Raw genomic sequence first — 24,978 nt, forward strand, 5'->3', positions numbered from 1 at the left:
TAGGTCGGTGAGAATCGGTTTTTGTGCGGGACAGACCCAGGCCCCGGAAGGACCGGAGCACGGTGGTGCGAGGTGGGAGCAGGCTGTGCCTGGTCAAAGCTGGGGGCGAGCACCCTGGCAGGGATATGGCACAGACGAAGGACCTTCCGACCGCAGACCCAGCAGAAGCTGCAACTGCCGACGGATGGGGTTACGGGCTAAAGACCCACTCCCAGGTTTGGCTCGGGGCCAGGAGAACGCCAGACTGACCCAGGGCCGGAGCGGGAGGGGTGGTGGGGGAAAGGCGGGGCTGCGGTGAATCCAGCAGGGGACCCCGTAGCGAGCCGAGCGCTCTCGTGCAGCACGTGCTGGGCACGTGTCACTGGCACTGCGCGATACGGACACGGTGGCCACGGTGGCGTTAACGCACATCCATCCATGGGGTCAGCACAGCTCCCAGACACCGACAGCGCACTCGGCAGCGCGCAGCCTCGGGGAGCCTCCGCGGCCCCGGGGAAAGGGCAGGCGCTGTGGTCGGCGCGACACAGCTCGGTGCGAGGGGACTGCACCGCGGCTCGAGGACGAACCCAGCCCACAGCCCCGGCCCGCCCCCGCCGCGGCCCGCGCAGCGCCGAGCACCGGCGGCCATGAGGAAGGGCGGGGGCAGTGCGGAGAGCCCGCCCCGCTGGCATGTGCGCTGTGACGCTCCGGCCAATCAGGAGCTGCCACACGGCAGATCCGGATGCGGGGGCCGGACTTCCGGCTGCGGCCCCGGCGCTCCCTCAGCTGCCGCTCCCGGCCCCGCCGCTCTCGGACCGCCGCTCCCGCCGCTCCTGCCGCTATGTCCGCGCCCCGGCCCCGGCCCCGGCCCCCGCAGCCGGCCTTGCTTGCCGCGCTGCTGCTGTTCCTGCTGCTCGCCCTCTGCGCTCGCGCTTCCGACGTGGTGGAGCTGAGCGATGCTGATTTCGAGAGTGGCCTGGCCGAGCGCCCGGGGCTGGTGCTCGTGGAGTTCTTCGCGCCCTGGTGAGGGGCCGCTGGGGGCGGGGGGCCGGGGGCGGGCCGCGAGGGGCACCCGGCCGGTCTGACTCCCTTCCGTGCCTCTAGGTGCGGACACTGCAAGCGGTTGGCGCCGGAGTACGAGTCGGCCGCGACCCGGCTGAAGGGAATCGTGCCTCTCGTGAAGGTGAGCACGGGCTCCCGCCTTGGGGCAGACCCGGGGGCGGCCAGCGGCCGCATTCCTGCTCTGCAGGCCTGGCGGACGCCGTTTGTTTGGTGCCTTGGAGCCCTGAAATAATGTGGAAGGCGGTCCTTGCAGGGCCGCAGCCGCGCGGCGGGTGTGCACAGGGTGTGTGAGGGCTCGCCCCAGCCGGGGAAATGGGCCTGCTCGGAGCTGTGTGATGAGGCTGAGAGCGAGCACCGTGCTGCACGTACCCACTGAGGCATCCTGACTAGGAGCTTTCTTTTCTGCACAGAACTCGTGGCGTTTTCTCAAATCAGGGTATCTCTCTTTCTTTACGGGAAGTGGCATGGACTCTTGGCACCATGGCCTCCTGGTCAGGTCAGCCTGTTTTCTTCAAATGTTATATGAACTTTGGGACTGACAAGGGGCTGAGAAATTCCATGTCATTGATTTCAAGAAACTATCCTTTCTAGTATTTTTTTAGTGTGTAGTCTGGTCGAATTTGAAACTATTTAGTCTTGCAGTGTTTTCTCAAATATTTCTCCAGGCATCTCATTATACCTGTGCTACCTCTTTCCCAGTCTGGGCTATTGAGCACCGGCAGTGTGTGACAGATCCCTCTAGTCTCTTATTTGGGATGGGTGTGTTAGGGCTGGACCTCAATCTCAGTAGCAAGGTTTCTTTTCCTTTAGGTTGACTGTACAGCAAACTCCAACACCTGTAACAAATATGGAGTCAGTGGATATCCCACATTAAAGATTTTTCGAGATGGAGAAGAGGCAGGGACCTATGATGGGCCCAGAACAGCAGGTAAGAACTGTTTGGCAGTGTCCGGTTTGCTGAGCTGCTGCAGGAGGCAGCGTGTAACAGCCAGGGATGCAGAGAAGGTTCACACCCACACATCCAACCCCCAACTCTCTCCAGAACTCTTTGTACTGACAAAGCCTGGGATGTTTATTTTCCCTTAAAGCTCTCCTTTAAAGGTGAAGGTTTCCACATTAGCTCTTATTTCCCAGGATGCTAGGAAGCTCCTGTGTTAAGCTGATGGGAGCAGTCCTTCAGTTCACATATTTATTGTATGGGAGATGTTTGTGGATTCTGCAGAAACAATTTCTGGTTTAGGAAGCTTGAAAAATATCGTGTGGAACTTGGTATTGATCCCTTTAATTATTTTACTAATCTTTCAAGATGGGATTGTCAGCCATCTGAAGAAACAGGCGGGACCTGCTTCGGTGGCTCTCAGTTCTGTGGCTGAGTTTGAGAAGTTCATTGGTGATAAAGATGCTTCTGTCGTGGGTGAGTAGAGGTGGTGAAAGGAGTGGGCTCTGGGAGCTGGTGTGCAAAGAGCACAGGCAGTGCCACAGGCTGCAGCAAATGAAATTCCAGATGCACGTGAACAAAACCACTGCTGGTAATTAAAGCAATAAAGCCTAGAACAGAATCCTGTATCCAGAGGGATTTTAAAATGTTCAGCCTGGGAAATTTTCACAACTTAGTTGGACAAAGCTCTGAGCAGCCTGCTCTGACTGGGGCTCGTCCCGCTGCAAGTGCAAATTTTTTTCTTTCCTTTTTTTTTTTCTCTTGGCCATCTGGCTTCGTTGGCTCCCCTGGCACCACAGTATATGTTTTCCAAAGGTTGTTGCTTTCTTGGCTGGCTGACAACAGGTAGCTTTGGGTTGTTTTGGGTGCGTTTGTTGCTCTGGTGGCATTAGAGGCTGTTGCTGTCTGTGGTTACATGTGGCAGCAGCAGATGGTGCAAATCAGGTGCCATCTTGTAGGTATAACCACATGAGTATTGACCAGCATTCCTAAACTTAGCGTTATTAAGTGCCAGTGGCTGTTACACAATCACCAGTGGATGCCTGGGTGTTCAGGGGACAGTTGTCCTTGGCTGAATGGCCAATTTTGGCTTCTCTTGAGTAACTTTTCTGCTGCTGGAATGGGGGAGGGGGGTGGTGCAAGGAGGTCCTGGAAAATGAGAGAGAAGCTGTTGAAGGTAAACACCTCAGCATGCACTGAAGGACTGGATTCAGGACTGATCCAGTGCATTGTAGAGAGAAATGCTGAGACCTGCAGAGGGTCCAGAGCTGGGTTGGTTTGAGGTCACAGTCTGCCTTTCTGCTGCAGGCTTCTTTGGTGATGCATCTGGGGATGCTTATTCGGAGTTCATGAAAGCAGCCAACAGCCTCAGGGATAACTACCGCTTTGCACACACCACCGAGGAGCAGCTGCTGCACAAGTACAAGGAAGACGGAGAGTAAGTTACTTAATACAAAGATTTCTTCTTATTTAGGCGTTTGGAACAAATTCATGGATTCCACTTAACTGGTTTCAGTTTCTAAACAAAGCTTAAGGTCTGGTTTCTTCCCTGCCAGACGGTAGTGTTTCTTTTGAATTGAGATAGAAAGGTGTAAATGGTCTCTGAAGTGTTTGTGTCTGCCTCTGGGTGGAAAGTATCTCAACAGAGACATTTTGTTTCCATATTCCTTGTTATGGTGAGAGTTTTGTTTCTCATTGTGGCCTGTCTGAATCATGGAGAAGGCTCTGACAGGTACACCTAGTGCACTAGTGCCATCAAGAAACTAGACAGTGTAGTTTGAGCTATGGATGGTGAGTGGGGATTGTTACTGAGAGTGGGTTTTGGTCTTATCTGGCTGCTGTCCTTGGACTCCCAGGGACACTTTGAACTAATTGTTAATACCTGTTTTCCTGCAGAGGTATAGTCCTATTCCGTCCTCCACGCCTGACCAACAAGTTTGAGGAGAGCTCTGTCAAGTATCCAGAAGACAAAATCACCAGTGGAAAGATCAAGAAATTCATCCAGGAGAACATGTGAGTGATTTCTCACCAACAAACGTGACAGGCTGGCCCCAGTTGGCTTTGGCCCTGTCAGAGCTTGTTTTTGCATTGCTGACACCTCTGCTGCATGTCTTGGCACTGCTTCCCTTTGGGGACACCTTCTTGAAGACCTGGCGTGGCTGTTGGCATACACTCTCCATATTCTAACCATTCTGTTTAAAAACTGAACCTGTGAGAGCTGTGCTAGCTTTGGCCTTAACTGGGTCAGCTCTAGCCACTGATGTGGCAGGAGATGGAGATTTTTCTCAGAAAAACCTGGTACAGGAATGAGCAAAGCATTTCTTCCTGGGGCCTGATTGATCACTGGCATTTAACTCCTGGGTGGGAAGCAAGTGTGCTGTGTCAAGCCTTTTCTGGGGTCATGGACTCTGCTAATACCTCTCTTGTTGACAGCTTTGGCATCTGCCCTCACATGACTGAAGACAACAAAGACTTGATCCAGGGCAAGGACTTGCTGGTGGCATACTACGATGTTGACTATGAGAAGAATGCCAAGGGATCCAACTACTGGCGCAACAGGTGGGAGTGATGGGCGTAAACGGGCCTTGTGCTGTTCCTGCCTTGCTGTGGTTCCAGAGCTTGGGTCAGTCCTCTGAAATCCTCTGTGATTGCTCTTGGATCCCTGGTCCTTGGGAACCTAGACCTTACCCACAGACTGCCTCACTGCTGGGCTGTACAGTTCTGCCCTTCATGCCTGAGACCCTGGGCTCACGCGGGTGGGGGATGGAAATGTGCAACACTTGCCTCAGTCACCACAGGCACGAGTCTACTGGTCTGCTTCTCAGCACCATTTCTGCAGGACTTGGCTCTGAAGAGCACACTGTGCCACTGAATTCCTAGTCTGATGTGTATGTCATCTTGAAGGGTGTTACATCATGTAGAAGAAAATGTTCAAAGAAATAACGCTTTGGGGTTTTGTTTATTTTTTTCCCTCAGAGTTATGATGATTGCAAAGAAGTTCTTGGATGCTGGCCACAAACTGTCTTATGCTGTTGCTAGTCGAAAAACCTTTGGCCACGAGCTCTCTGAGTTTGGTCTGGACAGCAGTGTGGGTGAGGCCCCCGTCGTTGCCATCAGAACTGCCAAAGGAGATAAATATGTCATGCAAGAAGAGTTCTCGTGAGTTCTTGAACTTGATGGTAATGGGTCTGATTTGATGGACTTTGGTCTAGAGTCTCTGACCAGATGATACTTTGTTAGCTTTGAGGAAACAGGAAAGCTGGCTGTTGCAGCTGGAAGAAGCAATTGCTGGGTCAAAATGGTTCCTACTCATGTGTTTTCCTACTCTTTAGAAAGCTTGCAGTCCCTGCTGTTATATAAAGGGAGAGAATTTAATTCAAGATCCTCAAATTCTGGTTAGGAATTAGGGTGCAATAAAGGGCAGAAGAATTAATTGTACCTTTCATTTTGAAAAAAACCCTGAAGAATGCTGGAATGCCTAAAACTTTGAATGGGATCTGCATCCAGCCTCCTGTCAGAGCCCTTAAGGACATCACTGCACTTGTTCTGGGGTCTACTAAGCCAGCCCCAGACTGGTGCTGTCAGAGATGAAGGTGGCATCTGTTGTGTGGGTGGAAGTAGCTTAAATAAGCTTTGAAAGTTTCCCTCTCTCATCCTGTGTGTGTGATGATGGCTGTAACATCACTTTTCTTTCAGCCGTGACGGAAAGGCTCTGGAGAGATTCCTGCAAGATTACTTTGATGGAAATTTGAAAAAATACCTGAAATCAGAGCCTGTCCCTGAAAGCAATGATGGCCCTGTAAAGGTGAGTGCTGCTCACGGCTGCAGAGACACTGCTCAGCAGCAGCTTCCTGTGCCTGTGTGAAGTGCTGGGAGTGAGGCATGGTGGCAGCTCAAGAGGCCTCTGTGCTGACAGACAGAGGAATTACTCACTCCCTTGTTCTACTGCAGCTTTCTGAGGTGAGGGAGACATGCAGCCTGCAGTTTGGGTTCTGTTTTTTTTCTCTCAGCATAGTAACTGCTGCTTGGCCCCAACAGTTACGTGCTTTGTGAGTGCAGCAGCATCCAGATTTTCAGGGCTTACACAAAGGCCTGCCCTCTTGGCTTATGCTCAGTCCTTCATGGCATGGTCTTCCTGTTGGTTGTGACTGCACTATTTTAGGGATCTCCCTGTTTATTTCATCACTGGGATCTGGTACAATTCCTGCCTTTCACCCTCCCAGGCAATTCTGCCCTGAGTAAGAGCATTCCCTGGCCTGGCTTTTTGATGAGAGCCTTACACAGGAGTGCGAGTCACGGGATTCACAGATGTTTTTGGGGCGATGGGGATGGCCTCAGCCAGTCCTGCTGATTGCTTGCTGGGATTAAAAAGAAAAGGCTTTATCTTCCTGCGAGGACACCATATACAGACCTCACTTGGAGGTAGTGCTGGTAACTTACAGCAGGTTTTTACCTGCATGGTGCAGATGAGGAGTGCTGTGTTTGGTTCTGCTGCTTGCTGTGCAGGTGTGGGAGACCCAGGTTTGGGTGGAGTGTGTGGAGCATGTCATGTCATCACCTCATCTCTGCCTTGGAAGGAACTAACTGGTGTGATCAACCCTTACAGGTGGTGGTGGCTGAGAACTTTGATGAAATAGTTAATGCACAAGACAAAGATGTCCTGATAGAGTTCTATGCACCGTGGTGTGGCCACTGCAAGAATCTGGAGCCCAAATACAAAGAATTGGGGGAGAAGGTAAGTGTGAGATTCTTACAAACGTGAACTAGAATTTTGCAGCACTAAATAATCCTGCAGGTCGTTTCCAGCTTCTGTGATAATGGGGTGTAATTGTGCCTTCCTGAGGATTACAAATTTTGGTTTCTTTGCAGAGTGCAGATATCTTGCAGCAGGATCTGTGGTAGCAAGCACACTGGCATATTTAGTCTGTGTTATTGGCTAGGGCACAGGAATATTCTAGGATTCCGTGACTGGCCTCAACTGCCCAAGTTTCTTTTTGGATCTTTTCCCTCTGCATGATGATTGTCTCCCATGTAGTGGGGGTTGGTGAAGTGGCATTCCCTATGCACTGTCCTCTGACACCACTGTCCCAAATCATGCTGACTGCTGGGTTCCTGGATTTTGGAATTGGTTACTGATGGGTTCTTTCTACCCACAGCTCAGCAAAGATCCCAATATCATCATTGCCAAAATGGACGCTACAGCCAATGATGTGCCTTCTCCCTATGAAGTCCGAGGGTAGGTGTGACTGCTGTGACACCACGTGTCAGTGCATGAGTCCCTCTCTGTCTGATTTCAGGCACAGCACTGAAGAGCTGAAAGAGCCTCATGTGGAAGGGTGTGGGGGTTGCCAGGCAATAGCTAGGTGACTGCTGGGCAATGGCTTGATGTGGAGAAATCAAGAGTGAAAACAAAATACACTGATCTGCCTGGCTTCTCCAGGATTCTGGTGTCCTGGCTCTGCCTGGAGGCCTGTCCTGCTGCTTTGGAATCTGCTGAGATTCTGTTCCTGGCAGTGTGAAAACAAATCTGAGCTCGCTATTCCAAAAGCAGTTTAGCTAGCAAACTTGAACCTGTGAGCTCATCCAGATCTGCTGGGCTCTTGAAGGCCACACCTGGTGCCTCAGAGCCACTGAAGCTGTGCCATGTTAATCCAGGGCAGTGTGGGGTGTGAGTCCCTTCAGTTGGGGCTGGTCTGATGGAAATCAAGGCATCTCAGGAGCTCATGTGTTTCTTCTCTCTCCAGTTTCCCCACCATCTATTTTGCTCCAGCTGGCAAGAAGCAGAGTCCAAAGAAGTATGAGGCGAGTATTTTGCTGTTCTTGATGCTTTGTAAAGAAGTGAAGAGCATACCGGTGTTCTAATTATACTCAAGCCTCTTTGGAGTTGGGGGTGGCACTGTGTCCTGTTTCCCTGGGAACACACCTGATGGTACCTGCTGGGAGCATTGTACTTTGAGTTGTAGGCCCTGGGGAGAGCTCTGCTTGCAGTCACCAGGGTCTCCCTCCGAGCACCTGAACCCCCTTCAGGAGAGGGTAGGTCCATCGTGGGTACAGCTCCTGCCTGACTGTCATTTGTTTTCTGCAGGGAGGCAGAGAAGTGAGTGACTTCATCAGCTACCTGAAGCGGGAGGCAACCAACACTCCCGTGCTGCAGGAGGAAGAGAAATCCAAGAAATCCAAGAAGAAGGTGAAGGAGGATTTGTAAAGTACCTACTTGCCACCTTGTCAGAATGAGCTCTGTGTGAATTGGGGAAGCACTGGTCAGATTGGGGCCAGTTCTGGGCTGTGGAGAGCCAGTGGCCATGCGGGCCGAGGGGCCCGAGCTGCTGTATCTAGTAATGTTTAATTTTCTGCCGTCTCTTAGCTGCACTGTTGTGGGGCTCCCCAGGTTTGTTTTGTGGTTTGGGAGGGGGTGGGGGTACAGTTATTTTCTAATTTTTTTTGTACATTTGGAGAAGTGAAACAATAAAATGACCCCCTTAAGACCAAGTGTCCCTGTCCTGAGGAAACCCATCAGACCTAGCAGTGGGATCCTGTTCTTCATAGGCAGCAGCTTCCTGCTGCAAGTTGTTCCCTACAGTGAGCCCTCCTAGTCACTGACTTTAGCTTTTAGCCCATTATCCTCTTTCCTCAGCTGCCTGAGCCCCTCCAGAATGTAGCAGCAACAGATGTCCCAATGTGTTGGGCTTCAGGTGCTGCCTTTACACGCATTTTGGATTGGGGAGCTGTGGTCACAAGTGCCTTTGCTGTGTGCTGCCCTGGTGAGTTTAGAGGTACATGGTGCACACTGTGACTGTGGGATTGCAGCAGTGCAGGCACACAGAGCAGGCTGGCAAGGGCCTCACTCAGCAGCAGCAATAAATCTGCTTTGAAGCTGGTGCAGGAGTAGTCAGCTCCACTGACATCTGACAATTACCCATGTAACACCAAACTGGAGTGCTGCTTCCTTGGTGGGCAGGACAGTGCTCTCTATCAAGCCAAGGAGAACCGGGAAAGTGGTTCTAATCCTGGCCTTGCTCCTGCTCTGTGACTGTTGCCCTGGTGGCCACTGAGGCACTGAACACAGGTAAAACTTGTCAGCATGTTTGGCCCATAGTATCACTGCTGGTGCTCAGAGCAGCCTGGGTGAAGTTAGCACAGGCCTGGGGAAACTTTCTGGCAGGATGGACAGAGGATGAGGAAGCGCTGTGCTGGTGGCTGCCCAGATGTCCCTCGCTGTCCTGCAAGTGCACTGAAGGTACTGAGCTTCAAAGTGAGGAGAAAAAGGCATCTGATGAAGGATTTGTGTATTTGCTGCCTGGAATACTTGGCAAACAGGATGGCTGCAGACCTTTCAGTGAGGCCTGTGTGAAGAGCTGGGCGTGTGAAAAGGAGAAGACACCACCCAAAGTAACACATTCCCCCCGAGCAGGGAATGCCAGAGACCCGGCCCGCAGCCTCGGTACCGGAGACGCTCGGCCACGGCATTGCCTGGAAGGCGCGGCGGCGGCGGGCGGGCGGTCCCGAGGGGCAGGGGCGGGCGGCGGGAGCCCTGTGGCGGGGCTCGCCCGGGGCCAGCTATTTTTGCCGCCGGCGCGGACTAATCCCCTGAGCGGCTTCCCGGCATTAGGTAACGGCGCGGCAGCATGCGCTCCGCGGTGTCCCCGGCCCGGGCAACCCCCGGCAGTCGCGGCGCGGCGGGACCGGCAGAGACACTCCCGGTGCGGGCTGGGGGCCGTGGGCACCCGCCGCCGAGCCCCGGGCGGGCCCGGACCGAGGCCAGCAGGTAGCTGCGGGTGGTGAGGAGGGCCGAGGGCGGACATGCCGGGCCCGTCGCCCGGCGGCTCCCCGGAGAGGGAAGCAGGGGCCGGCGGGCGGCCGCGGGGGCCTGGCCGGGACCGGCGGGTGCGGTTCCGGCTGCCTCACACCGCCATCGCGGTGCCGTCGGTGCGCGAGGAGGAGCAGCTCTTCTACCGGCGGCTGGAGGCTCTGGCAGTGCCGGGGCCCGGCGGCTTCGGGCCGCTTTTCGCTTCCGACGGCTGGAGCGACTTGACGGGTGAGCGCCGACGGGTGGCCTCAGGGCCAGCCGGGCCGGCGGCCCAGGCTAGGACGGCCGGTACCGGGGAGAGTGGAGCAGGGAGTGCCAATTTCGGGACTCCCGGCTCGGCTCTCAGCGCCTCCTCCCCTGCAGAGGACCGGCTGCTGCGGAAGCGCGTGGTGCGGGCCGGGCCGGGCGGGCCGCGGCCGTTGCCGGGCCAGGAGGTGTCAGTGAAGGTGCTGGGCGCCCTGGAGGACGGCGGGCTGGTGGAGCGGGACCCGCGGCTCATCTTCGTGCCGGGGCACGGGGACGTCGTGGAGGTGAGCCCGAACCGGTGCGCGGTTCAGTGCCGTGCGGGCTCAGCGCCGCCCTGGGCTCCGACCCGCCAGCCCCGCCGTGCTCGTCCACAGGCTCTGGAGCTGGGCGTCCCCACCATGCAGCCCGGGGAGGTTTCCTTCTTCCTCGCCGCTTTCCCCTACGCCTACGGCCGCCCAGGCAGGTAGGGCGGACGGGAGGGGGAACGAGTAGGCGGGGACTGGAGCAGGCAGGGGGCGGGAGAGCAGACGGACGGGGCGGGCGGACAAGAGGGACAGGCGGGGAAAGGAGGAGGAGAGCCGGTGGGGCCGGCAGGGCAGGGGACCGGGGCGGGCGGGGGTCGCGGGTAGCCGGCGCTGTACCAGCAGGGAGCCCGACGTGCCGCCCGAGGCGCCGCTGCTGTTCGAGGTGACGCTGCTAGAGGTGCGGGACGGCCCCGACCCGCAGCCGCTACCGCCCGCTGTCCGCCTGCGCCTGGGCTCGCAGCGCCGGGAGCGGGGCAACTTCCACTTCGCGCGGGGTGACTTCGCCGCGGCGCTGCGATCGTACCGGCTGTCCCTGCGCGCCCTGGACGGCCCCGCCGCCGGTGAGACCGGGCGGGAGGGAGGGCCCTGGGCTGCGGGGCTGGAGCGCTGAGATCGCCACTCGCCCCGCAGCTCCACCCGGGCCCGAGGAGGAAGAGGAGCTGCGGGAGCAGCGCGTGAAGTGCCTCAACAACTGCGCGGCTGCCGAGCTGAAGCTGGGGCGGACGGAGGAGGCGCTGGCAGCCTGCGAGGCGGCCCTGCGGATCTGCCCTGACAACGGTCGGGCGTTGCTGCGGCGCGGGCAGGTGGGACTCGCAGCGCCCCGCACCGCCCCGCTCCGCTCGGCCGGGCCGTCCAGCCACCCTCCGCTCCTCTCCCCGCAGCTGCTGGCAGAGCAGGGCCGGGACGCAGAGGCGGCGCTCGTCCTGAAAAGAGCCCTGGAGCTGGACCCGGCCAGCAAGGTGTGGGAGGCAGGGTGCGAGGGCGGGCGGTGGTCCCACAGCACCTGGTACTAGGAGCGACGGGGAGGAAGAGGATCCCGCGGGAGTCGGTGGGCCGGGTGTCCCACCGCACCGCCCCTTGTCCGCAGGTGATCCACACCGAGCTCTCACGGCTGGCGAAGCGCCAGAGCCCTCCATCCAGCACCAGCCCGCAGAATCCCCGCCACGACCTGATGCCGCCGCTGAGCCCCGCGTGCGTAGGCGACGTGGGCTGTGCAGAGACGGATACCCGTCCCGCACCCGGTTGGCGCGGATAGCGCTTACAGACGTCTCTCCCTATAGATCCCCCCCACCGCCCTCGGCGGAAGGAGCTATCTGAGCGGCTCCGCAGCGCCCTAGAGCCTGACTAAGGAGATAGAAGAGCTCTCGTACCTTCCTCCCCACATCGCCCCACACTCCCTGGGGCGGGGAGGGCTGCGGGAGGGGCGGGAAGGCGCCCGCCCCCCGTTCCGCACCGCTCTCCCCGCAGGCGGTGCTCCCGCTCGTGACGTCACAGCAGGGGGCGGTTCCCCCCCCGCCTGTATCCTGTCGCGCGGAGGCGGCTGCGGCGCGTGCGCCCAACCTTCCGGTTTTTTCGCCCCCGCCGGCAGAAGGGAGGCCATAGCCCGCGGCCAATCAGGCGGGGCCTTGGCGGAGAGACGCGCCAATGGGAGTGCAGCGGGGGGTGGATCGGCGCAGTGATTGGCTGTGGCATCCCTTAAAGCGCGGCGCGGGGCGGGGCGCGGGGGGGGTCAGTGCGGGACGTGGCGGTGGAGTGGAGGTGGGAGGGAGCGGCGCCATGACCCGTGAGTTGGGGGGGAAGGCAGGGAGGAAAAGGGGGCTGCGGCTCACGAGTGTGGTGGGAGGCTGCTCTGGGACCTGGGGAGTGCGGCGGGGCTGGGGTTAGGGGCCATGCCCTGATCCGCCGGCGCGCCGGGACCCGGCCTGCGGGCAGTGGTCGGGCCGGGTATGGGGGGTGGCGGCGCGGCCCGTAAGCGCGGCTGGGCTGCGCTGAGGCGGCCGCGCTGTGGCAGGCGGGAACCAGCGCGAACTGGCGCGGCAGAAGAACCTGAAGAAGCAGAGCGACTCGGGCAAGGGCAAGCGGCGGGACGACGGGCTCTCGGCTGCCGCCCGCAAGCAGAGGTGAGCGCCGGGCCGGCCCGCCGGCTTCCCCTGCCCCGCTCCCTGCTCCCGCCCCGCGGCGGTGCCGGCCCCGCCGCCAGCCCCGCCGCGCTCCCCGCAGGGACTCGGAGATCATGCAGCAGAAGCAGAAGAAGGCCGATGAGAAGAAGGAGGGCAACAAGTAGCGGGCGGCCGCGCCGGGCTGCCGCCCCAGGGCCGGTCCCGCCGGCAGGATGCCCCGCGCCGCCTCAGGCCGGGTCCCGCCGGGATCCCCGGCATCGCCCCGCGCCCTGCGGCGCCGTTCCCTATTAAAGTAGCTGTGGAGCCCTGCACGCTGCGTCTGCTCGTCCGTGCGCCGGGCGGGGGGTGGGTGAGCATGGGTATTGCCGGCGGAGCAGTCGCGTCCGCGGAGAAGGACCGAGCGCGGCCGTGGCGGAGTCAAGCGGCGGCATCTTGACGGTGAGGAACAAAGGTGGGGTCGGGCCTCGGCGGTCCTTGGGGCAGCACCCGGGGCTCAGCGCGGGGCTGAGGGCCGAGCGCCCCGGGGCGGGTGGGAGAGCTGGCAGCGTCGAGGAGCGAAGCGGGCCAGCACAGCGCCGGGGCGCAGCCGGGGCTCCGGGCCGCTCGGAGGGCGGCGGTGGAGAGATGGCGGCCGGGCCTGCGCACCGGGGGAGAGCCGCGCTGCGGCACGGCCGGGGCGGGCCCAGCTGTGGCTGCCCGTCCGGCAGCAGCGCGGAGCCGTGCGCCTGGCGACGGGGTCCAGCCCAGTGCTGAGGCCGGTGCCGATCAGCCTTTTCACCTCCCCGCAGGGCCATAATAGTGGCGTCAGCGCGATCCGGCAGCACGGCGACGGGTCCCGCGGCAGCCGGGGTTCCTCGCCGAGCCAGATGCAGCGCCGCCTTCCACCGCGCTGGTGCCGTCCTTGGCGCTGGTCTCGCAGGGCAGGCAGCCCGGAGGCTGGGGCTGGCAGCGGGGCCCTGGTTACCCCGGGAGCCCTGAGGAGCTGCTGCTCGCCATGGCCAGCTGCCTCTGGTCTGTGTGCTCCCCCTCTGCCAGGCCACAGCTCCGTCTTGTTCCCCACCAGCATCAATGGCTGTGACTCCTCAACTGCAGGACAGAAGGGTGGCATGGGGCTCTCTGGGGCTGGCCCAGAGGTCCATGCCAGTGCTGTGGCAGGCTGCCCAGTGGCCTGTGCTTGCAGCAGGCGTGAGCAAGGCATTGTTTCCCCAGAGGACAGCCTGCGCTGCCTGCAGAACCCCTCATCTGGGTCAGGTTCTGTGGGGACTTGCAGCAATGCTGCTGACTCGAGGTGTTTCACAGAGCTGGCACCCCCTCTCTCCATCCCCATGGCAGCAGCCTGCGCAGGGCAATGGCACAGGCTCAGTTCAGAGTTTTATATAAAAATGTATTCAAGCAGGTATTTACAGTGAATGCACCATGGCAGTGGCAGCCAAGGCAGAGCCCTGCTCCCCCACTGCACCAGTGAGGCCAGGGCAACCAGGCTGCGGGCTGAGCACCTGCCACCAGCTGGCTCTGGCCCTTTGGGTGGCCCTGGCTCAGCACGGGGCCAGTGTCCCTGGCATCCACCTCCCATGTTCCCCTCAAGCTCTCAGGTGCTGCTGTCTCCTGGGACAGGGGGTCAGGGGAGGCCAGGAGGACCAAGCAGGGCTAGGGCACGGGGCACGGCAGGGACCAGCCCTGGGCGCAGTTGGTCCTGGCAGGGGCTATGTGGAGACGTTGATGCGCTGTGGAGCACGTCGGCGCCGCACGATGCGTGGCCCTGTACTGCTGCGTTGGTGCTGTGGGGAGCCATGGAGGCAGAAGGGGCTCAGCAGCAGCCACAGGTAGAGCAGGACACAAGCCCAGCACGAGGACACCTTCACCCAGAAGGTTGACCAGCTGCCGTGTGTGAAGGTGGTCTCCAGCACTGCGTTCTCATAGCTGGTGGGAGAGGGCAGGGCTGGGTACCCAAAGGATGCCAGCACAGGGGGTTCCAGTGCCTGCTGCAGCCACCAGATCACCCTGTGTCCCAGTGGCCACGTGCCCCTGGGCATGTCCCTTCCAAGGGCCCTCCAGCCCTTCTTGCTGCGCTGCACAGCTGCCACTGGAGCAGTGCAGGTCTGCGGGCACAGAGCCCTGAGCATCCCCAGCAGGTGCCAGCTCGGTGATACCGTCACAGCCCGGCACAGAGGTTTGGAGTGAGAACAGGGAGGGCTGGGCAGCAGCACAGAGCCCTACCTGAACCAGTTGGTGAGTGTCATCATAACATAGAGTGAGGCAAGGAAGAAGACAAAGTGGAAAGCTGAGTAGCTGTAGACCACCCGGTCCTGCTCATCCTCGATGATGAACTGTCCTCTGGCACTCTCCTCTACTTGCTCACACGTCTGGTCAGTGCCTGCGGGAGTGTGGGGACATGGCACTCCCAGGCTGGGACACAGGCTCTGTCCACTCCCACACAGACACTGCACTCACCTCTCAGCTCCTCCTCCATCTTCTCAGGGCAGCAGAAACAACAGGAAGGTTTCTGCAGAGAGAGCAGAGTGCTGACTGCCCAGCCCCGTGGCCAGCATGGCCAGGCTGAGCCCTGCCTGATGCCAGGGCAGGTGGTGTGGGCAGCCCTCTGTGCTTTGCTAGACAGACCTGCCCCTCTCTGGGGCTGGGACACGGCCTTGAGGTGGTGGGTCTGGGGTGCCCTTAGCAGGAGGATGTGGAGCACAGCTGCATCCATACTCACTTTAAACTCAAAGCTGTAGACTTTGACCATCCAGAGGGGCCCAAAGACCTCAGCGAGGTACGAGGCTTCATTGCTGTGCCCAGGAGAGAGGCAGAAATCATAACACAGGCACCCATCACGCTGTGCTAGGCTCCCAGCCTGCCCCATGGATTCCCAACGGCCACAGGAGCTCTGCTGTGCTGCCCCTGCCCACCCACCAATGCCCCACCTGCTCTTGCCCTGCCACCCCTCAGGACAGCCCTGGCAGCCCGGCTGTGCCTGGGCAGGGAGCACGCACCATGCGAAGAGCACGCAGGCGTACATGATAGCAGCACCCAGCACGGCGACGGTGGTGTCCTCTGTCTGCAGCTCATCCTGCCCAACCCCCGGGAAGCAGACAGTGAGGTTCTGCCCCTTGTACAGCACTGCAGGGAGGTGGAGGTGAGAAGGGCGTGCATCACGGTGGGGACTGCTGGTGGTGGACAGGGACACCCACCTCTCTCTGGGGGGCGGCTGGACAGTGCAGAGAAGGTGAGGTACATCACATAGCAGCTGATGATTGAGGACTGCAGCAGCCCTGACCGCGGCTGCTCTGCAAGAGTGCGGATAGAGGTGTTACTGGAGTTCCTGGAGTAACATGAGCTGGTGGGTGGGGCTCTGAGGGGGCCTTGGGCAGTCCCCTCCTGCCACTCGCCCATCCAGCGCCTTGTGCCAAGGTAAAGGAAGGGCCAGGAACCCAGAAGTGGGTTCTCCTCCAGTGCCCCAGTGCTGGCCCTGAGCTGGGGCCCACAGTCAGCACAGGACCCAGCTGGCCATGCAGCATGGCAGCCCCCAGCACGCTGTGCTGTGTGGTACTCACTAAGCCGCACACACGGTGTGATGGAGATGAAGGACATGATGCCACAGAGGCTGCCATTGATGGCAAGCAGTGCTTTGTTGAGGTGGCAGGCGGCTGGGTGGGTGTAGAACTTGTAGAGGAAGGAGAAGGCGGCAGAGGCAAGGGTGTAGAAGGTGGCCGTGGCCAACAGCACAGCCAGATACCAGCGCTTGTCCTGCGCAGCTCCTGTCAGCCTGCAGAAAAGTGGATGAGCAGTGGCAGGGGACAGGTACCCACCCGGCACCCCAGCACTCACCAGTTCTTGTTCCAGGTGTGTGCAAAGGCTGTGATCAGCACCAGCTGGATGAGGATGAAGGCGAAGCCCCCACAGACACCTGTGTAGTGCCAGGCTGGGGGAAGAGGGCAGAGGTAGAGATGGCACAGGGCAAGTGGGGCACAAAAGGGCTGCCCAGGATACCAGCTCAGGTAGGGTGGGGGCACACCTTGGATGAAGTTGTCCTCAGGGATGAAGAAGCTTGCGGCCCAGAGGCCCACCAGCACCAGAAGCTTCAGGAGCCAGTACCTGCAGGGCAGGTAATGTCAGTAGGACAGAGCCCCTGGCAGCCCCACCCCAGGGCAGCCCCATCCTAGGATACCCTGTCCCAGCCCCATGGCCCATCCTCACCCATTGTGGAGCTGCGCACGGCAGTCAGAGCTGGAGCGCACGTTGAGCAGCAGGGCAGCCTGTGCCAGGTGGAAGCAGGCAGTGCCAAAACAGACCCGGTACACGGCCGAGGAGCCCACCAGCTGCTCGCAGTTTGTGCCCCCAGGCAGGTGTTGGCACAGCACCACTGAGAAGGGCACCTGGCAGACACGGTGGTTGATGGGACAGGGCTGCTGGTGTGTCCACCCACCATCCCCCAGTGCCCATGGCATCCAGCACATCCAAACTTTCAATATTCCCACCATTCCCAGTACTTTTCTCAGTACTCTGGGACTGCTGGGACCCCCAGCATGCCAGGCAAATCCTGCATCTCTGGTACCCCTGGCACCCCTTCCCGCTCGGGACCTCCAGCACCTTGGCGCTCCCAGCAGCCCTGTCACTATCCCACCATCCCAGTATCCTCAGAATCCAGTACTCCTGATGCCCATGGCAATTCTGGCATGCCCAGTGCTCCCCTGGGTGTCTTGATGTGCCTGGCACCCCAGTACCCCCAGAATACATGGTACCCTTGGGACCCCCAATACTCCTGGTACCCTGGGTGTCCCGGTTCCCTCTCTCACCTTCTCTGTGATAGCCTGGGCCACAGTGCGGGACAGCATGAGGCAGCACACAGCAGAGGCCAGGACGTGCAGGAGCGTGTAGAGGATACGCGTGCTCGTGGACACGCGGAGCCCATGACAACCGCAGCAGAGCTGGGGAGGGGCATGGTCAGCGGGGATCCCAGGGGACCAGCACTGCTCCCCAGCCCGGCCCAGCACACCCTGCCCACCCAGCCTCGCTCCCAGTCCGCTCCCAGCCCCGCCGGACCCCAAGTCCCACCTGGAAAAGCAGCGGGTGCAGGAGGTGCCCCCGTGCCGCTGTGCCCGCCATGGCCCAGCTCGGCTCTGCTCAGCCCCCGCGGCGTTGATGGGATTAGGGGATTGTCAGCTCGGCCCGCCCTGCCATCTGCTCGCTGTTCCCTCCAGGCAACCACCCCTGGCCTGCTCAATGGGCACTGTCCAGTGACTCCTGGCCTTGGGCATCCCTGCCCAGAGCCCGGCCATCCTTGGTCAGGACAAGGCCCTGGCAGGTGGCCTGGACATGAGCTTGCGTGAGGGGCACCTGTGTTCTGCACATGATGTCTCCCTGATCCCAGAGCGGTACCATACAGCTGCGTGGAGGGGCTGGGGCATGCGGAGTTTACTGGAGGGGGGAGCCCCGGGCACCCAAGGGACACAGGTACCTCGCTGGGTAGCGGGACGGCGTGAAGCGCATCCAGCGGCTAGCAGGATGGCCCAGGGTCGGCAGGAGCTGGGGACAAGCAAGGGGATGCAGGGGCTCTACGCTGGGGCTGGCGTCACCTTTCTTCAGCTGCTCCACAGCCACTCAGGCTTTGTGCTGGCAGAGCCCTGAGACACGGCGGATGGCGGGGCCGCGGCTGCAGCGGCGATCACACAGATCTCCGCTAGCGCATACAGCGCGGGGCCCGGCCCGGCCCGCGGTGTCCCCACGGCCGGGGGGGTGACATGTGAGCCGCGTGCGCCAAGGGAGCGGCCGGGGCGGGCCCGCCCGTGCCCGCGGCAGCCGGGGCCGCCCTGCGGTACGGCCTCCGACGGCCCGGCACCGGGGCACGGGGAAGCACAGCCACAGCCCGGCCGCCTCTCGCCTCCGGCAGCGCCCGTGGAGCCGGCCAGGCCGCCGCCGCGGCTGCCCCGTCCGCCCGTCCGTATGGCGGCGGCGGCGGCGGCCATGTCGGGCTGGCTGACCCGGCAGTGCCGGTGCGCCGCCAGGGGGCACTCGCGGGTAGCGGCGGGGCCGCGCCCGCCCGGCCGCCTCCGCGCCTCGGCAGCGCCGTTGGCCCGCTGCTAGCGAGCGGCCCGGAGTGCCGGCACTGCCAGCTGCGAGCTGCGCGGAGCCCCGAGAGCGCCGGGGAGCGCTGACCGAGAGTGCCCGCTCGGCGGGGCCGGGCCTGGAGCCGGCCTCGTCCGCGCTCGGTTCTGGCGGCGCGCGCCGCTCGCCGCCCCCGCTGGCGGCGCACGTGACCGGAAGCGGGCCGCGGCGGCGGCGGCATGGCGGCGGAGGGCGATGTGGAGCTGGAGCTGGAGACGGAGCCGAACGGCTCCGGCGGCGGCAGCGATGGGGCGGGCGGGCGCGCGGCCGAGAAGCCGCGGAAGCACGATAGCGGCGCGGCGGACCTGGAGCGCGTCACGGACTACGCGGAGGAGAAGGAGATCCAGAGCTCCAACCTGGAGACGGTGCGGCGGCGGGACGGGACCGGGCCAGGGTGGGAGGCCGGGCGCTGCCTGCAGCGGGGCCGAGCCGGGCGCTGACAGCCGCGCCTGCACGCCCGTCCCGGTGCCGGTGCCGGTGGCCGTGCCGCCGGCGTGGCGCTGACCCGCCCGGTGCCGCGCATCGGGGTGACCGCGCTCGTTCTGGCAGGCTATGTCGGTGATCGGAGACCGGAGGTCCCGGGAGCAGAAAGCCAAGCAGGAGAGGTAACCGTCCGCGCTCGCTCCGGGGCAGTGCCTGTCTTGCAACTTGTCACCACTCGGGACACGACCCAGGCATCCGCTTCCCTGTGTGACATCCCGGCCCTTCCCCGGCCCCTCCCAGCCCCACGCTGCTGCGAGGGGTCGCTCCTGCCCACCTGACGGCGACGGAGCAGCGGGGCAGGGGCCAGCGGGGACTGTTGGTCACCGGAGGTTTGTCCATCTCTTGTCGTAGGGAGAAAGAACTGGCAAAAGTGACCATCAAGAAGGAGGACCTAGAGCTGATTGTGAGTAGGGGCGGGACCCCGAGCAGGCTGTGACATATCCCAGATTTGGGTGCACCCATGGAGGAGGCCGGGGCATCCTGCCCTGAGGCCAGTCCAGTGTCCCCATGGGTGGGTGTCCCCCAGGGCCCTGCGGGTGCTGTACGGGGCTGTGCGTGTTTTTCTGCAGATGACAGAGATGGAAATATCACGGGCCGCAGCAGAGCGCAGCCTGCGCGAGCACATGGGCAACGTGGTGGAGGCTCTCATCACCCTCACCAACTGAGCTGGGGGGCCGTGGGCTGCCAGACATGGGCCTCTTGCCATACCAATAAAGGCACTGGTGGGACTGGGCTGTCTTTGTAGTCTACACAGTGCTGAGCACACATCCCTGGCCCTGAGTGCATGGTACCCACAACTGGGGCCCAGTCATGTGGCATTGTGTTGGCAGTGCCAGCTGGGCACCCCCATGACAAGAGCAGGACAAAGTGACCTGCCTGAGCAGTGAGACGTGTTGCTTTCCCCTCTTTTAATCTCTGCCCCGGGACAGTACAGACTGGACCTGCCCAGGCTGGTGCCTCCTGTGCTGCCCCAGCTCACCATGGCTCACAAGGAAGGCACTAGAACAGGACAGCCGTGTCTTTAAGAAAAATGGGGCCAGAGTGTGTAAGAAAATCCAATCTTTAATCAAACCCTCCCACCCCACACAGGTAGAAAAGCCAAGCCCTGCAGGACCATGGTGAGGAGATAGGGTCACCAATGACCAGCTCAAAACAGGGCCCAGACTGACAACTGCGACAGTACAAGCAAGGGGCTGTAGACCAGAGAGGTGTAGAAGTCCTGTAACTCTTCCAGAAGTGGATGTGCTGAAGCCAGGGGTGGTGCTGCAACGTGCCAGACACTGCCAGGGCTCCACAGTGGCCGTTGCTGGGACATAGTGTGGCCACCAGCCTGGCCAGCACCACAGGCCATCATCTTCCACACTGCGTGAGCAAGGAACCCATCGGGTCTGCTCAGCACAGGGAGTGGCACACCTCATCTGGGTAGGCATGGTACAGGCAGGGGAAGGGCTTGCCACCACAGGAGTCCTGGAACATGTCCCTTCTGGCCCTGCCCAGGCTCTGGCAGCTGGCAGAGCAGTGCCCTCCTGCCAGCAGCTGCCACACCAGACCCTCCAGCCCACGCTCTTAGGTCGTTTTCCGTTTCTTGGCCGAGGGTCTCTCAAAGACATCCCGCACCCCCGCTGCCTTCTGCTTAAAGAACTTGGTGTTCTGTGCACTCTCCTGGCCCCAGGCAGAGTCAAAGGAGGTGGTGTCCTGGTCCACCAGGTGCGTGTACTTCGTCCGCCCCGAGCGCCCGAAGTTCTTGACCTGGGGAGCAGAGGAGCTTGTGAGCAGCTGTTCAGGGGGATGCAGGACCAGCTCCTCCCACCTGCCCACCCCCTGGCATCCGGGCTGGGCACCCTCTGCCAGCATGACACGCACCTGCATGACTTTGGGCAGGATGGTCTTGTTGAAGTGGTCCTCAAGGGTCGGAGCACTGAAGTCCCTCTTGTACACCTCTTCATCTTCATCCTGCAGGAGGACACACCTGCTTAGCCTAAAAGGTTCCAGCAATTCTTGGCAGCAGTGGGGGAAGCTGCCTGAAGGTGATATTGCTGCTCTGCCAGGGCTGCCACAGTACTTGCAGCCCTATTAACTCCTGCTGGAGTGGGAGATGTGAGCATTGTTCCCCAGGCTGCTTCTCCAGTGGCCCGTGCAGAGCTGACTTGGGTCTGTCAGCCCGAACACCAGCACAGGGACAGCTCTGCAGCTTCAGCTCCATTTCAACTGTGAACTCCTAACCTGACATGCTCTGGTGAGGTTACTCTGGGTCAGCTTCAGCCCCATGCTGCCTCTGAAGGTTGGTTCTTGTCCCAGGGCACCCCCAGCCCCAGGGCACCGTGGGAGAGGGGAGGCTCCCCACAGGGAAAAGGTGGCCCTGTGGTCTCACATGTGCAGCCAGTGAGGCCAGGCCTGGCCCTAAGCACACTCACCATGAAGAAGGCGCCGCGGTGGTAGTACTTCTGCAGGAATTTGTATTTGCCCTTCACTGCCTTGTTAGTGATGACCTTGCCATTGGCCCGGAGCTCAGCGCGGCGCTCCTCCTCTGTCAGGTTCCGCATACGCTCGATCTCTGCCTTCTCCTTCTCCATGCTGGGTGGGAGAGAAGCTCCTGAGACCCTGTGTCCCCACAGCATCTCCTGGGAGAGAGGCTGTCCCCAGCTGCCTCCTGAGAGCTTACACATTTACTGCTAGGGAGCAAAGGCACCCTGAGGGCAGGCAGGAGGAGCTCTGGGCATTCAGTCCAGCTGGGACCTGCTGCCAAAGGGCAGCCTGAGGAAAAGGTGTTTTAACTGCCTGTGGGCTCTAAGCCTTTGGTCTAGCAGACAATACTTACGCTTCTCGTTCCTCACGGTCTCGTTTGATACGCTTCAGCTCACGGACTTTCCAGGCCTCGTACTCCTCCTCATCGTTCTCATCATCTGTATCAAGTGCATCCAGTGCTGCCAGTGAGCGCTTGTTCTCCTCCAGCTCCTTCTTTGCTTCCTCTTCTACAATCTGCAGTGAGGTCCAAGCTAAGCTTGCTGCAGTGACTGCCCCCTCCGGCCTCCAGCCCACCCCTCCGCACCTTAAGCGTGTACTTGCGCCGCTCCTCTGCCATCCTCTTTGCCTCCTGCTCCAGCTCCTTCTGCTTCAGAGCTTCTGCTTCTCTCTCCTGCACTGTGATCCGGTCCTTCCTGAGAGCAGAGCCATGACAGCCTTCAGCCCTCCCATGAGCCAGTGCAGTGGCTCAGCCTCTCGCTGGCTCCCACACTGCAGCTGCTTTCAGCCTTTCCCCTCTCCAAGGACAGGTCAAGTCCCGGGGCTCTCTCCTTTCTGGGGACTACCACTTCCTTTTGCCACCGTATGGCCTTGCCAAAGAGCTTTGGTCAGACTCTGCAGCTTGATGTCACAGCAACCCAATGTAATTGATATGGGGCTGTGGGAGCAGGGATTGTTCCTTGCTCCCTAGCTGTGCCCTGCCAGGCTATGACCATCCCATTCCACCCCAAAGAGGTGAATGGCTTCCTCACAGTGAGAAGAGACCATGGCAGCAAGGTCTCCTTGGGCCCCAGCTTCTGACTACCACGATCCAGGGCCAGCCCATGCACTTCCATCACCTACTTGCGAATAAAGACCGGTTTGAGACGTGGCTCCATTTCATCTTCACTGTCCGTGTACTCCTCATACTCGGATTCTGACTCAGACTCTTCTCCAGACCGACCCTCATCTTCCAATTCCATCACTTCCATCTCCTCAGTCTTCCTCTCCTGTGCTCGCTGACGCATCATCCCACGCCGACGCTCGATCTCCTAATGGGGACAAGCACAGAGCAGTCAGAGGCCAGCCCTGCTACCACTTCTCTCTCTCCTGTGAAACACATGTCACATCTGGACTGTTGGCTTTGAGAAGATGCATCTGCCTCTCTGGATGTGGCATGGCCTCCCCCAGCGTCCTGTTCCATGCCAGAGGATGGTAACCCACCAGTTAAGTCATGGCTAGGTGTGACACTTGTCCAAATACATCAGACAGCCCACATATCCATGCAAAGGGTAGCTCCAGCCTGTGCCCTTACAGCTTTCCTAGGCCCATTATCTGGCTCTGCAAACACACCTCATCATCGATCTCTTCCTCTTCCTCTTCACTGGTGTCCTCTCGTTCCAGGCGCCAAGCTTCTCCCCCCTCCACTTCTGAATCACTTTCTCCAACCACCTCAGGTTCCACAATTTTGCGGTGTCTTGCCAGCCTGCAAGAGACCCCAGTTAACACATGGCACTTGAGACATAGGGGGCTGCAGGAAAGGGACTGTTCACATATCACTTCTAGCAAGGCCACAGTAAGCACTGGGACTGCCAAACACAGCCACAACTGATACATTCCCTCAGGAGGCCACAGTGGCTGGGTACTGGCAGCTCTCCCCTGTCCATGCTTCAAGGAAGAATGGAGTTCCCAATGAGAACACTGTTAGTGGAAACAAAACCAACCACAGCTCCACGGGAGCAAACAGCACTCAGTGGTGTTTTTCTGCAGATGACAGAGATGGAAGTATCACAGGCAGCAGCGGAGCACAGCCTGCGTGAGGGCAGGGGCAATGTGGCGGAGGCTCTTATCACCCTGTGCACATTTCATGAAACACCATTCCAGAGTACACTTCATGAGACACCATCCTTCCTCACTACCCTGAGCCTCAGCACGCTGCACTAATTTCTATTTTGGTGCCTGTTTTTGATACCACAAACACACCTGGACATGGGCTGCACCTGGCTGGCTCCTGGCTGGAAAGCAGCCCCAGGCACAGTGCAGCATGGATATGAGAAGTCACAAACACTCCTGCACTGTCTGAACCATGTTCCCAGCTCCTGCCCTGTGCACTTTCTCCCTGTAGCAGAGCAGAGTGCCAGCCCCCCGGCCCCAGACAGGCAAAGGGGGCTCAGCTCTTGCCTGACCCAGCGCTCACCGCTCCTCCACGTCCTCAGCGATGCGGTTCTGGAGACGCCGGAGCCGGGGGTCGTTGGCCAGTTCCTCCTCCTGTTCCTCGGGCTCGACCTCTTGCTCCTTCGCCTTCTTGATGAATTGGAACTCCTCATCCTCCTCCTCCGAGGACTCCATGGGCGCGTAGTCGGGCCGCTTGCCCGACACGTACCGCTTCACCTTCACCTTCTCCATGGACAGCTCGCCTGCGGGCGCCGGGCCGTCAGCGGGGGTCTCGGCCCCGCGCCCCCGCCGCCCCAGCCCCGGCCCCGCGCCCATCCGGCCACCCCGCTGAGCCCCGGGCCCCCAGCTCACCCTTCTCGTTGCGGACGGGCACGGCGCCCGCCGTGGACTGGATCGGCGGCTGCTTCATGAGGGCGCTGGGGACCGACATGGTGGCGGCGGGCGGGGGCCGGGCCGGGCCGGGCCGAGCCGAACCGAGCGGAGCCGCTGACAACGGCGCCTCGAGCGCTCACCCGGAACCGGAACCTCTGCCGCTTCTTCCTCTGTCGCTTCCGCCGCGACCGGGACCGTCCGGGGCCCGGAAGTGACGCTCGGCCGGGCCGCTGCTCGGAGCCTTCTCCCGGGCCGGCGTTTCAGCCCGGCCCGGGGTGCGCGGGGTGTGTCGGGCCCGCGGCTGGGTGTCAGGGGGAGTCCCCGGTCCTTTCGCATCCGCCTTCGGCCGGGAGACGTTCCGTTCCCTCCCGCACGACGCGGGTTTCCCCCCGAAGGGGCGTCAGGGCGAGGCACCGGCGGAGCGGCCATCGGCCGGCGGGGGCACCGGGCAGCGCCGCGATAGCGCTCTGCTGCTCGCCCGGGGGCGACTCGCCTGGCGCCTCCGGCCGTGTCTGAACGGCGCCGGGACTCTGCAGGCGCGGCCGTGCCTCTGTGCAGGGAGCGCTCCGTGCGGGGCTGGAGCTGAGCCGCTGCTGGAACACCGAGCGCTCAGGGTCACCCGCAACTCGCTGACCGGGGGAACGTTCCTCGGCAAATTCCTGTGCCGAA

At 60.8% G+C, this 24,978-nt stretch overlaps 7 protein-coding genes across 10 annotated transcripts; 5 read left to right on the top strand and 2 right to left on the bottom strand.

Moving 5' to 3' along the window:
- Nucleotides 1-706: 706 nt before the first annotated feature.
- On the top strand, nucleotides 707-8,463 carry PDIA3 (protein disulfide isomerase family A member 3). Its single transcript, XM_054642194.2, has 13 exons — nucleotides 707-1,002; nucleotides 1,084-1,162; nucleotides 1,852-1,969; nucleotides 2,348-2,455; nucleotides 3,287-3,416; nucleotides 3,875-3,991; nucleotides 4,412-4,537; nucleotides 4,955-5,137; nucleotides 5,675-5,783; nucleotides 6,585-6,713; nucleotides 7,135-7,214; nucleotides 7,723-7,780; nucleotides 8,064-8,463. The coding sequence occupies exons 1-13, from the start codon at nucleotides 722-724 to the stop codon at nucleotides 8,181-8,183; spliced, it is 1,638 nt and encodes a 545-aa protein (XP_054498169.2). The 5' UTR covers nucleotides 707-721; the 3' UTR covers nucleotides 8,184-8,463.
- Nucleotides 8,464-9,569: 1,106 nt separating this feature from the next.
- LOC143695172 (peptidyl-prolyl cis-trans isomerase FKBP8-like) lies at nucleotides 9,570-10,586 on the top strand. 2 transcript variants are annotated; one of them, XM_077185555.1, is made up of 2 exons: nucleotides 9,570-10,315; nucleotides 10,406-10,586. In XM_077185555.1, the coding sequence occupies exons 1-2, from the start codon at nucleotides 9,779-9,781 to the stop codon at nucleotides 10,496-10,498; spliced, it is 630 nt and encodes a 209-aa protein (XP_077041670.1). In that variant the 5' UTR covers nucleotides 9,570-9,778; the 3' UTR covers nucleotides 10,499-10,586. The 2 variants fall into 2 exon arrangements, with proteins under 2 accessions (XP_077041670.1, XP_077041672.1); XM_077185557.1 differs by having other exon boundaries at nucleotides 9,570-10,013; nucleotides 10,149-10,586.
- On the top strand, nucleotides 10,557-11,657 carry LOC129126210 (peptidyl-prolyl cis-trans isomerase FKBP8-like; the record flags this gene model as incomplete). Its single annotated transcript, XM_077185627.1, has 4 exons — nucleotides 10,557-10,896; nucleotides 10,967-11,139; nucleotides 11,218-11,527; nucleotides 11,617-11,657. Coding segments are annotated over 3 exons (645 nt in total), but the record flags the coding sequence as incomplete, so codon positions are not given.
- Nucleotides 11,658-12,019: 362 nt separating this feature from the next.
- SERF2 (small EDRK-rich factor 2) lies at nucleotides 12,020-12,767 on the top strand. Its single transcript, XM_054642029.2, has 3 exons — nucleotides 12,020-12,119; nucleotides 12,348-12,456; nucleotides 12,557-12,767. Exons 1-3 carry the CDS (start codon nucleotides 12,113-12,115, stop codon nucleotides 12,618-12,620), a joined length of 180 nt encoding a protein of 59 aa, XP_054498004.1. The 5' UTR covers nucleotides 12,020-12,112; the 3' UTR covers nucleotides 12,621-12,767.
- Nucleotides 12,768-13,823: 1,056 nt separating this feature from the next.
- Nucleotides 13,824-18,459, bottom strand: SERINC4 (serine incorporator 4). Of its 3 annotated transcripts, XM_077185567.1 has the most exons (12): nucleotides 17,509-17,699; nucleotides 17,250-17,381; nucleotides 16,651-16,829; nucleotides 16,469-16,548; nucleotides 16,282-16,375; nucleotides 16,008-16,219; nucleotides 15,645-15,740; nucleotides 15,447-15,573; nucleotides 15,170-15,242; nucleotides 14,908-14,959; nucleotides 14,674-14,830; nucleotides 13,824-14,376 (listed from the first exon to the last, which is right to left on the bottom strand). In XM_077185567.1, exons 1-12 carry the CDS (start codon nucleotides 17,557-17,559, stop codon nucleotides 14,160-14,162), a joined length of 1,470 nt encoding a protein of 489 aa, XP_077041682.1. In that variant the 5' UTR covers nucleotides 17,560-17,699; the 3' UTR covers nucleotides 13,824-14,159. The 3 variants fall into 3 exon arrangements, with proteins under 3 accessions (XP_077041682.1, XP_077041681.1, XP_077041680.1); XM_077185566.1 differs by lacking the exon at nucleotides 17,509-17,699 and adding an exon at nucleotides 17,912-18,459 and having other exon boundaries at nucleotides 15,645-16,219; XM_077185565.1 differs by having other exon boundaries at nucleotides 15,645-16,219.
- Nucleotides 18,460-18,585: 126 nt separating this feature from the next.
- On the top strand, nucleotides 18,586-19,769 carry HYPK (huntingtin interacting protein K). The gene is made up of 4 exons (XM_054641923.2): nucleotides 18,586-18,923; nucleotides 19,108-19,163; nucleotides 19,393-19,444; nucleotides 19,611-19,769. The coding sequence occupies exons 1-4, from the start codon at nucleotides 18,738-18,740 to the stop codon at nucleotides 19,704-19,706; spliced, it is 390 nt and encodes a 129-aa protein (XP_054497898.1). The 5' UTR covers nucleotides 18,586-18,737; the 3' UTR covers nucleotides 19,707-19,769.
- Nucleotides 19,770-20,085: 316 nt separating this feature from the next.
- Nucleotides 20,086-24,480, bottom strand: MFAP1 (microfibril associated protein 1). Its single transcript, XM_054641921.2, has 9 exons — nucleotides 24,289-24,480; nucleotides 23,960-24,179; nucleotides 23,116-23,248; nucleotides 22,627-22,814; nucleotides 22,091-22,199; nucleotides 21,860-22,020; nucleotides 21,456-21,615; nucleotides 20,905-20,994; nucleotides 20,086-20,790 (listed from the first exon to the last, which is right to left on the bottom strand). Exons 1-9 carry the CDS (start codon nucleotides 24,365-24,367, stop codon nucleotides 20,608-20,610), a joined length of 1,323 nt encoding a protein of 440 aa, XP_054497896.1. The 5' UTR covers nucleotides 24,368-24,480; the 3' UTR covers nucleotides 20,086-20,607.
- Between the last annotated feature and the right edge of the window lie 498 nt (nucleotides 24,481-24,978).

Source organism: Agelaius phoeniceus, chromosome 13, assembly GCF_051311805.1.
Source record: "Agelaius phoeniceus isolate bAgePho1 chromosome 13, bAgePho1.hap1, whole genome shotgun sequence".
Classification (NCBI taxonomy): Eukaryota; Metazoa; Chordata; class Aves; order Passeriformes; family Icteridae; genus Agelaius; species Agelaius phoeniceus.

Bases quoted from the DNA above. Each gene is read 5' to 3' on its own strand.
- PDIA3 (XM_054642194.2), top strand. From the start codon at position 722: ATGCGGGGGCCGGACTTCCGGCTGCGGCCCCGGCGCTCCCTCAGCTGC. The intron at 4,538-4,954 runs GTGGGAGTGATG...TTTTTCCCTCAG, and splicing joins TCCAACTACTGGCGCAACAG to AGTTATGATGATTGCAAAGA. The intron at 6,714-7,134 runs GTAAGTGTGAGA...TTCTACCCACAG, and splicing joins ACAAAGAATTGGGGGAGAAG to CTCAGCAAAGATCCCAATAT.
- LOC143695172 (XM_077185555.1), top strand. From the start codon at position 9,779: ATGCCGGGCCCGTCGCCCGGCGGCTCCCCGGAGAGGGAAGCAGGGGCC. The intron at 10,316-10,405 runs GTGAGCCCGAAC...GCTCGTCCACAG, and splicing joins GGCACGGGGACGTCGTGGAG to GCTCTGGAGCTGGGCGTCCC.
- SERF2 (XM_054642029.2), top strand. The intron at 12,457-12,556 runs GTGAGCGCCGGG...CGCTCCCCGCAG, and splicing joins GCTGCCGCCCGCAAGCAGAG to GGACTCGGAGATCATGCAGC.
- SERINC4 (XM_077185565.1), bottom strand. From the start codon at position 17,559: ATGGCGGGCACAGCGGCACGGGGGCACCTCCTGCACCCGCTGCTTTTC. The intron at 17,382-17,508 runs GTGGGACTTGGG...GCCCCTCCCCAG, and splicing joins TGCACCCGCTGCTTTTCCAG to CTCTGCTGCGGTTGTCATGG. The intron at 16,220-16,281 runs GTGAGTGCTGGG...ACTTTTCTGCAG, and splicing joins CACACCTGGAACAAGAACTG to GCTGACAGGAGCTGCGCAGG.
- HYPK (XM_054641923.2), top strand. From the start codon at position 18,738: ATGGCGGCGGAGGGCGATGTGGAGCTGGAGCTGGAGACGGAGCCGAAC. The intron at 18,924-19,107 runs GTGCGGCGGCGG...TCGTTCTGGCAG, and splicing joins AGAGCTCCAACCTGGAGACG to GCTATGTCGGTGATCGGAGA. The intron at 19,445-19,610 runs GTGAGTAGGGGC...GTTTTTCTGCAG, and splicing joins AGGAGGACCTAGAGCTGATT to ATGACAGAGATGGAAATATC.
- MFAP1 (XM_054641921.2), bottom strand. From the start codon at position 24,367: ATGTCGGTCCCCAGCGCCCTCATGAAGCAGCCGCCGATCCAGTCCACG. The intron at 23,249-23,959 runs GTGAGCGCTGGG...GGTCTCTTGCAG, and splicing joins GCTGAGGACGTGGAGGAGCG to GCTGGCAAGACACCGCAAAA. The intron at 22,200-22,626 runs GTAGGTGATGGA...CTCTGCTCTCAG, and splicing joins AAACCGGTCTTTATTCGCAA to GAAGGACCGGATCACAGTGC.